Source organism: Akebia trifoliata, chromosome 10 (genome assembly GCF_017979445.1).
Source record: "Akebia trifoliata isolate Shusen 1 chromosome 10, ASM1797944v1, whole genome shotgun sequence".
Lineage (NCBI taxonomy): Eukaryota > Viridiplantae > Streptophyta > Magnoliopsida > Ranunculales > Lardizabalaceae > Akebia > Akebia trifoliata.
The window spans coordinates 11,458,991-11,468,662 of record NC_141384.1 but is presented as its reverse complement, the minus strand read 5'-3'; the positions used below and the strand labels follow the sequence as shown (position 1 = coordinate 11,468,662).

The 9,672-nt window shown below is 34.4% G+C and overlaps 1 protein-coding gene across 1 annotated transcript; it reads left to right on the top strand.

Annotated features, from left to right (window-relative positions):
• Positions 1–1,202: 1,202 nt before the first annotated feature.
• Positions 1,203–8,008, top strand: ACOS5 (acyl-CoA synthetase 5). Its single transcript, XM_086457185.1, has 6 exons — positions 1,203–2,027; positions 2,156–2,743; positions 4,284–4,482; positions 5,506–5,651; positions 6,354–6,421; positions 7,765–8,008. Exons 1-6 carry the CDS (start codon positions 1,608–1,610, stop codon positions 8,006–8,008), a joined length of 1,665 nt encoding a protein of 554 aa, XP_086313311.1. The 5' UTR covers positions 1,203–1,607.
• Positions 8,009–9,672: the final 1,664 nt, after the last annotated feature.

Here is a 9,672-nt window from a genome sequence, read left to right as displayed (position 1 = left end):
GAAATAATGTTTAAAAAACTAGAAAAATATAAGAAAATAAAAACTTACCTATGACAACATATTTGGATAGCACTTATTTTTCAAATTGAATAAAATTGGTTACATTTAGTCATTTAGTAACAAGAATTAAAGAATTTAAGAAGCTAAATAGTCAATAATATATAAAATACTCATGATACCAAGGTGGTTTACTTTAATTATCAAGTTCTAGTTCTAGATAATTGAAGTGGATTCGTTTTAATATTTTAATCATTGAATACTATGATCTTATGTTAGAATGCATAAACCCAATATTTTGAAAATAAAAAAAATAAGATTGTAGAATATATGCAAGTGAAAGAATAAAAGAAATAGTTTAGAACAATACAGGATTGTGGAATGGAAATAGGGTAGTTGTAGGAGAAGATAGATTAAAGAAACTTGAATTTAATGTTCTAATATTCAAATCTTTGCTCATTGGAGTAATATACATTGCCTATTGTTTTATGTCATGGCATAATGAACCAAAAACGTTAAATCATCGTATATGTCATGGCATAAGCGATCACATTTGACATCACTGATCACAATCTGGGTTCGTAACCCGCCTTCACCTACAAATTCATAACCACTAACCTTTCTTGATTATCAAAAAAGAGAAAAAAAAAATATAATAAAAAATTGAAATGAAAAAAAAAAAAAACAAAAAAGAATAAGAAAAAAGAGAAGGTCCGGCACCCTAATGGTGGTTGGGATCTTTTGGTTGTTTTCTTATTTCGTTCCGCACTATCAGAAAAGAAATTTGCTGCTTTGGGGATTTGTATCGACTGCTTGGTTCCCATGACTTGCGTAAGGGGGAAAAAAGAATCTGGTCTCTTAGGATTTTAGGAAAAAAATTTCCCAAGAAAAATGAATTTTGGTGTTCAATTGCTCCTTGGAAAATGTTATGAAGAGTGGTAGGGAGAATATCAAATTCCTGTGGGGGTGGATTTGGAAATTGATTTTCTGCCTAAGCGGAAAAATAGGAAAATGGTTTCCATGGAAAAAGGTGCAACTATAAACCTGAAACTCACATTTTCCATTGGCAATCATACAAAAGCTGATGTCATTGTGTGGATCTCTAAAAGCCCAAGCCCAAGATGGGAATTTTTTGGGTTTGAGAATTATAAGCCTGACACTAGTAGCTCAAGTACATGGGCTACCCCTTAATTTGTTTTGGGGGGGGTGGGCTAGTCCTCATTAGATTAGCCGCCAATGAGCCAACTTGACACCTAATTAGTACCTAGGAAATGTGCCTGGTTATCATCATTTCTACTACACTGACCATCAATCACCCCAAAATAATTGTGGTGAATCCTGGGCCATACGATCCAATCCAACAGTCCACAGTTGTCTACATTAACCTTTTGAATCAACTTTTAACTTGATATAAGAAAGCTGTTAATGCAACATGACTCAACTAACTCGTACCTATCAAACCTGCTCCTCCCTCCCATGACACTCTCACCTTCTTACTTAACTCACCCCATGCACACAAAGAAACCATGATTTCAACTTATTATCTCCTTTAAAATCCCTCTCCCTACTCTCTCTCCCCTAGACTTGCATTTTTGACCATTATTATTATTATGGCAAAAGAAATCCTAGAAGAAGATGATGAACAACATGTGTTCCGAAGCCACTTCCCAGCGGTCCCTGTACCAGATGACATGACATTGCCCGAGTTTGTTCTCCATGAGGCTGAGTTGTACTCCGACAATGTAGCAATAGTAGATGCCATAACTGGAAAGGAGTACACATATGGTCAAGTAATCCAAGACACCAAGAGGTTTGTTAAGGCATTGAGGTCTCTTGGACTCAGGAAGGGATGCATAGTTGTGGTCTTGCTCCCGAACGTGCCCGAGTATTCCATTATCGCCCTTGGGATAATGGGTGCTGGGGGTGTTTTCTCTGGTGCAAACCCGTCCTCTCATGCATCTGAGATACGGAAGCACATTGAAGCAGCTGATGCTAAGCTGATCGTCACGAACGGTTCCATATATGAGAAGGTGATGGTGTGTACTTAAAATGATTAATCATGTTATAAATATAAGATATAATTTCTTAACCATAGAATATAAGTAGACTTGCTCATCAAATTGAATTATAGCAATTGTACATTAAAAACTTCAAACAGGTAAAGGATCTAGAGGTGCCAGTCATAATATTGGGTGAAGAACAGATAGAAAATACTATATCATGGGATGATTTGCTGAAAGCAGCCGACCGTGCCGGACCCACCACTAATGGGGCCAATGAAACCATCAATCAGACAGATCTATGCGCCCTTCCATTCTCATCAGGGACAACAGGGACATCAAAAGGTGTAATGCTGACCCACAGAAACCTAGTAGCCAACCTATGCTCCACACTCTTCAGTGTTGGGCCTGAGCTAGTGGGCCATGTCACAACATTGGGCCTAATACCATTTTTCCATATATATGGGATCACTGGAATATGTTGTGCCACATTAAGAAACAAAGGTAAGATTGTGGTGATGGGAAGGTTTGAACTAAGAACATTTCTGAATGTTTTAATCAAACATGAAGTGAGTTTTGCTCCAATTGTGCCACCAATCATGTTGGCTTTGGTTAAGAATCCAGTTGTTGAAGAATTTGATCTGAGTCGACTCAAGTTGAGGGCAGTTATGACTGCAGCAGCTCCTCTTGCACCAGAGATACTAGCAGCCTTTGAGGACAAGTTCCCTGGTGTCCAAGTCCAAGAGGTAAAATTTACTGTTCAACCCTCTTCTTTCATAATATATATATTCTGTTCTAGATTAAGATGAAATCCATTTCAATCTTCATCCCAGATTGAAATGGAACTCAAAGTTCACATAGAGAGTAATTCGGTTTGGTTTGGTTCCAGAACCGAACCAAATTCCATTGGAACCAAACCAACCCAAACTGAATTAAAGTTGGTATGGTTTGATTCGATTCGGTTCTACGGATTGCCAATATTCTATAAATTATAAGTAATATTTTTTAATGAAAAAACAAACATAAAATTTTATACAATAAATGACAAATCTATCCATAAAAATTCATTAGTTTATTCATAAAAGATTGCTAATCTATGTCCTAACTCCTAAAATAATTCATAATAATTATTATATACTTATATATTTATTTATTGCATAAGGGTTCGATTCTCAATTTGATTCGGTTTCATACAAGTTTGATCTGAGAGTCGAACCAAATTGATCAGTTCTCCATTTCGTAACTAGGAATCGAACCGCAAGTTATTCCAAATCAAACCATCCCAAAACTATCGATTTGGTTCAATTCTCGAATTGAACCGGACCAAGTTGCACCCCTACTTTTGACAACTCGTGGGGGGCAAGATTTGATTATTTGAAAATTTGTGCACTTGTGGCCAGCAAGGAAGGCACTCGTACCAATGGTTGAATGACTCAACTGAACCAAAAATTATTACTATTTTGAAAATAACTCTAGCTTAGGTGTTGAATGCCTCAGCTGGAAACAATATTATTATTATTGAAAGAATATACACTAGTTTAGCTTAGGTTAGATACAACTGAAAGATTCAATTGAGTTTCTAACGTTATTCGGTGCATTTTTGGGTTGACTCGACAGAGTTTATGAGTTGATTGAACAAGTTGGATCCATCGAGTTTAAGCCCGAATCACCTTAAAATCCAATCAAGTTGAATCGTCTCTATGAGCTTTAAAACTACAATTTAAATTATTGTTTGTCACGTTAGCATTCAGATTCTTGCACAAGTCAAAATCTAAAAGCGGTAAACTAGCTTTCAAATTCCAATTCTGCAAGAACTGGAACATGACATAGAAAGGAACTTTTGGATTAAAATTTTCTTGACATTTGATTTAGTGATCAAAATACCTTGAAATGTTTATGGGATTTTTAATTAATGACCAAAATGTGCACAAAGCTACTTTTCACAAAACACCATGATAGTTTTCAGAAGCACTTCTAGACCTCAAAAAGCATTTGTCTAAACATTGTTATCTTCAAACAATCAAAGTAGTAATTGTGATTCTTATAGAAGTGATTAGATGAAATCACTTCTATTTAAAGCAAAACTACACTAAAATGAGGTCATAGTTGATGAACAATCAGTGCTCTAGAATAATTTAAAAATGAATTTTAATAGGAAAAAGTGATTATGTGTCATTGGTTCAGAGTAACCTATCAAAATATCTTCTCTTATATTTGTCTTTGAGGAAAAGAGTAGGGAGGGACTAATTTCTTGGTTATTTTTTTGTTTTGTTTCACTACCACTAGGCTTATGGAATGACCGAGCACAGCTGCATTACTCTTAGCCATGGGGACCCCATGAATGAACATGGCATAGCAAAGAAGAACTCAGTTGGGTTCATCCTTCCCAACCTCGAGATCAAATTCATCGATCCCGAGACCGGACGATCTCTCCCTAAGAACAACCCTGGTGAAATTTGCGTTAGAAGCCAATGTGTAATGCAAGGTAAAATGTTAAACAGATTGGATGGCCAAAATCAAATTCACTGGTTTTAACTTAAGGGACCAATAAATGGGTCAAATTATTTTCACATATGTTTGGTCAATATATATATATATATATAGGTCCTGTTCCCCACCCTAAGCTTTACCCTACACTTTAACAAACATGTTTTGTCCTACATGGGTTAGAAGTTTTTGAATGGGCTGATTTTTGGTGAGGATGATTTCTATGGTGAGGAGATCATCCTCACCAAAAATCAGCTCATTCCAAAACTTCTAACCCCATCAAAAATGATTTACAAAAAATGGACGGTCCACAATTTTTCAGCTTGTAAACATGGGTTAGAAGTTTTGGAATGGGCTGATTTTTGGTGATGATGATCTCCTCACCGTAGAGATCATCCTCACCAAAAATCAGCCTATTGCAAAACCTCTAACCCATGTTTTGAAAAATGTTTTGCCAAAAAGTTTGCTAAAAAGTTGGCCATTGAACGCCCCCCTATATATATATATATATATATATATATATATATAATATATATATATATATATATGGGTCCCGTTCGGCACCCTAAGTTTTACCACACACTTTAACAAACGCGTTTTGTCCTGCATGGGTTAGAAGTTTCGGAATGGGCTGATTTTTGGTGAGGATGATCTCTATGGTGAGGAGATCATCCTCACAAAAAATCAGCTCATTCCAAAACTTCTAATCCCATCAAAAATGATTTACAAAAAATGGACGGTTCACGATTTTTCAACTTGTAAACATGGGGCTAAACATTTCGGAATGGGCTGATTTTTGGGGAGGATGATCTTCTAATCATAGAGATCATCCTCTCCAAAAATCAGCTCATTCTAAAACTTCTAACCCATGTAGGACAAAAAACGTTTGTTAAAGTGTGTGGTAAAACTTAGGGTGCTGAACATTTCCCTATATATATATATATATATATATAGATATATATATATATATATATATAGATATATATTTTAGGATCGTTGTTTTAACCAACAAGCTTCACAGGTTACTATAAAAATAAAGAGGAAACTGATCGAACCATTGATGCTAAAGGGTGGCTCCACACTGGTGATATTGGGTATATCGATGATGATGGAGACTTGTTTATTGTGGATCGAATCAAGGAATTAATCAAGTACAAAGGTTTTCAAGTAAGATGATGAAGATGTCTTAGTTTTCATTGATTTTTCTCTTTAGTGAAGTCAGAATCAGTAAACACCCAATTTACTCTTTAAAAAAAACTTTGAAGCGTCCGTCCAATGTCAAAATTTCGGTAGAACCCTATCCTTTTAAGTAACACGTGGTTATTCCAAATATTAATGAAAAAGTAGTACTACACGTCTAATTTACCCCACTTAACTAAATAAAAATAAATAAATAAAAAACTATGTGTTATGTTACAAGGAGGGTTCCTTCAAAATTCTAAAGCGACTGATGGCTTCAAAGTTGGACTCAATTTATTCCATCTAAGATTAAAGATATATTAGTTATATTAGACTTTAGATGATCAATATTGCCTTGACACATAGTAGTGGTGGTAAGTGGTTAGTAATTTAGTATAAATATTAATTTTGTGGTAAAACCAATCCAATCTTTTAGGTGGGTAATGTATATAGAAAACTTTTTGAGTTAGTTAATTATCCAAGTTACTCAAAGTTTATAACCCACACTCATTTGAAAAAAATTAAATAAGTAAAAACTGGTTCCACTACAAGTGTACAAAAATGTCATATCATGTCGTGTCGGCATACAAAATGCCAAGATAAGGATTTATAAATATAAAAAGCCAAACAGGCTTCATAGTGACCTAAGATTCTAAGGCTACAACTCTAAAAGCCTTGAGATATATGTAGGTAGCTCCTGCTGAGTTGGAGGCCATTCTTCTTTCTCACCCTTCAGTTGAAGATGCTGCAGTTGTCCCGTAAGTGTTACTTGTGATCTCATTTTCTTTTTAATAACTATTATTTGGTATGCTTTGATACAAGATATATAATTTTAGAACCATAGATCAGATTCCTCTTATTCACCTTTTGGCTATTCATAGTTGAGATTAAAGATAGATTAATAATTATGTCACTATATATTATTGTTTGGTCCAACTACATTCCCTAGATTAAAGCCAAGAAAAAAATTATTAAAAGCTTGGATTCAAGTTTTTAGGATGTTTTATCAAAATTACTGGCCTAGCCACATTTGTTATCGAGTCCTGATGATATGACTCGCCAGGTGGCATACTCAAATGACTCCATAATGTGGACAAGTTTTAGAATCGTAGATCTGTACATCTCGGGATGCACTTTTTTATGGGGAAGTGCAATCATATATGCTAAGGTGTACAGATCTATGATTCCAAAACTTGTCCACGTCATGGAGTCATTTGAGTATGCCACCTCACAAGTCATTATCATGACTCTTTGCTATTTAGCAAAATAGGTACTGTTGGATTGATATTAAAATAAATTTATCTTTATACCCCCTCTTTATTATTATTATTATTTTTTTTTTCAGATTTATAGAAATGAATTGATTTTTTTTTTTTTCCCAAAAAGCGAAATTCCTCACTCGGTGTTTTGGATTATCTTTTAATGATTTAACCCAGTCCGTGGTTTAATCACTTTGACAGAGTATGATCAAAGATCTCTTATTTGGATTGTTCAGTTGATTTGAACATTCACATTTACAATCACAACCAATCAACACACATAGTTTTTAGTTACAAATCCCAATATGAAAAAAAATCACGAGAACTAGTCCAAATGCAAACATGCACTATGAAAGTTAATATGGTTAAAAGAGTTATCCCCGCACACAACTAAATTGCACAAATCGACGAGTGTTGGGCATAGTGGCTAAAGTTTCCCTCCAAAAAGGGAGGTGTCTTAGGTTCAAGTCCACTCGTTGGGCACCCATAGGGATTTATCACGACTTACTTGATATGTGTGGTTTTGGGGGTATTGAATGTATCTAGAGGATTTGGGTGAGATATGGAGTTCTAAGAGGCGAGTTACCTCGTCTCTACTGGTCGGGTCTACGCGTCCAGACACCCCCTCATCATCAAAATAAAAATATATATATCAGACTACCCAACTGACTCGATATTCGACAAACAGTTTATGATTAATTCTTCACATCTCTTGATCCTTCACACTTCAAATCTATGAATTGTCATTTTATGCTTGTCTGCATATTCCAAAAGATCATCATCCCTAGCTATTATCTTTTGGATTGATTTGAGCAAAATTTATTGTTTTGTTTTAAATACAGATTGAGTGATGAAGAAGCTGGAGAAATCCCAGGTGCTTGTGTAGTGATGAACCGAAATGCAAAGGAGAGTGAAGAGGAGGTAATGAACTATGTTGCCTCCAATGTAGCCTCATATAAGAGGGTGAGAGTGGTGCACTTTGTGGACACAATTCCTAAGTCACCTTCAGGGAAGATTATGAGAAGGTTTCTAAAGGAGAATATGATAAAAAGGATAGAGTCCAATTCCAATATTAGGAATGCATAGAGGCTTTTTATTACCCTTGTTTGACAATAATGGATTCTAAACTTTTTAGCTAATAATATTTCTACCTATTTTCATGCTTATTCTCTCCTTCAATACGATATCTAAGTTAATGCATCTAGTACTGATGTAGTGGCACCTACTAACAGTTGCAATATATACACACCTGATCTAGACAAGAAAATAAAATGAAAATTGAGTAGGAGAGAGATTCTATTGCCAAAACAACTTTTGCTAACGCCACCCCAATTGATATGTATAGCACACATCTTTGGGTGGCATTAGCAAAAGTTCGTGTGGCAATAGAAGCTCTTATTGAGTAACTGATAATTTAAGTTAATATGAATAATTAATTGTAATAATAGGAATGGGAGAATTATAATTAGTAAATTTAAGAAAATAAAAGAATAACTAAAATAAGAGATCAAGAAAAGTTGATGAGAAGATTTGACTATGTAAAACAAACATTAATATTGAAATTAACCATGCCAAAGATATTATAGCTCTTCGTACCTCTATATTAAAATTGAACCAACTCTGACAAAAATCACTTAAGGCCTAGTTTGGTAGTGTGGTATATTCAGTGAAAATGCTTCTATAGAAGCATTTCTGTTTGAACCACTCTTGGTGGAAGCACTTTTGTGAAAGTAGTCATCTAGTGAATGAATATCTACAAGGTGTTTTTTGAAATAATTTTTTTTTTTAGATCAATTTGGTAATCACCTTAATTTAAAGTTTTGGTCATTAGGAAGAATCTTAGAATCAACCTAGAGAGCATTTTAGGCATCAACTAAAACATCAAGGATTACTATCATTTGAAAAACCTATAACTTTTTCTTTTTTATTGATAAGCTGGGTTAAAGGGACCCCACCCTGAAAACACTACTAACGAGTGTAGATACAAGTTAAATCTTCCTCTACAATTCTCAAAAGCTCTTGAGGAACATTGCACCTATCTTCAATAACGAAAAAATCATCCAAAAACGACTCCAATTTTGCTAAATAATATGTTGCCCTGTTTGCTAAATCAAAACCTACAACTTTTAATTGTCTACTTTTTACAAATGTTGAGATTAGATAGTTGGTTTGGACAACTTCTTGCCTTTCTCCATTTATAATTTTTGCATTTGGAGAGATATACTTTTCTCAATCTCCAAACGCATCGGAAGCAGTTTCCAAACATGTTCTCAAACACTAGCTTAGTAATTCAATATATTAGTTTTACTTTTCCCCCAAGGATACAACCAAAATAAAAGTAGGAATAAACTTTGTTAATCTTTATCCTTTAGAGCTCCACGAAACAATAGACTTTGGCATATAGTTTTAACAATGAATGAATACTTTTGTTGATGAAGATATAAATATAATCTAATGAAGGGTACCAATTTTTAATAGGTCTATAAAGCATATATGTGTAGCAATACTTCTGACTTGGGATTAAAACTTTGATTTCAGTCTAATGCATATATTGAATGAAAAGTTCTCACCTACCATGTAACTTTTATTTCTTTTCTTTTCACTTAAAACATGAAAATAAATGAGGGGTCTTTGTACATGCAGTTTTTGTCCTTTCATGCATCTTAAATTTTATAAAATATATATATGATCAATTTACAAAAAATTGTATTTTTTGGACTAGTGTATTTCCCCCCCATGACTAACACCTC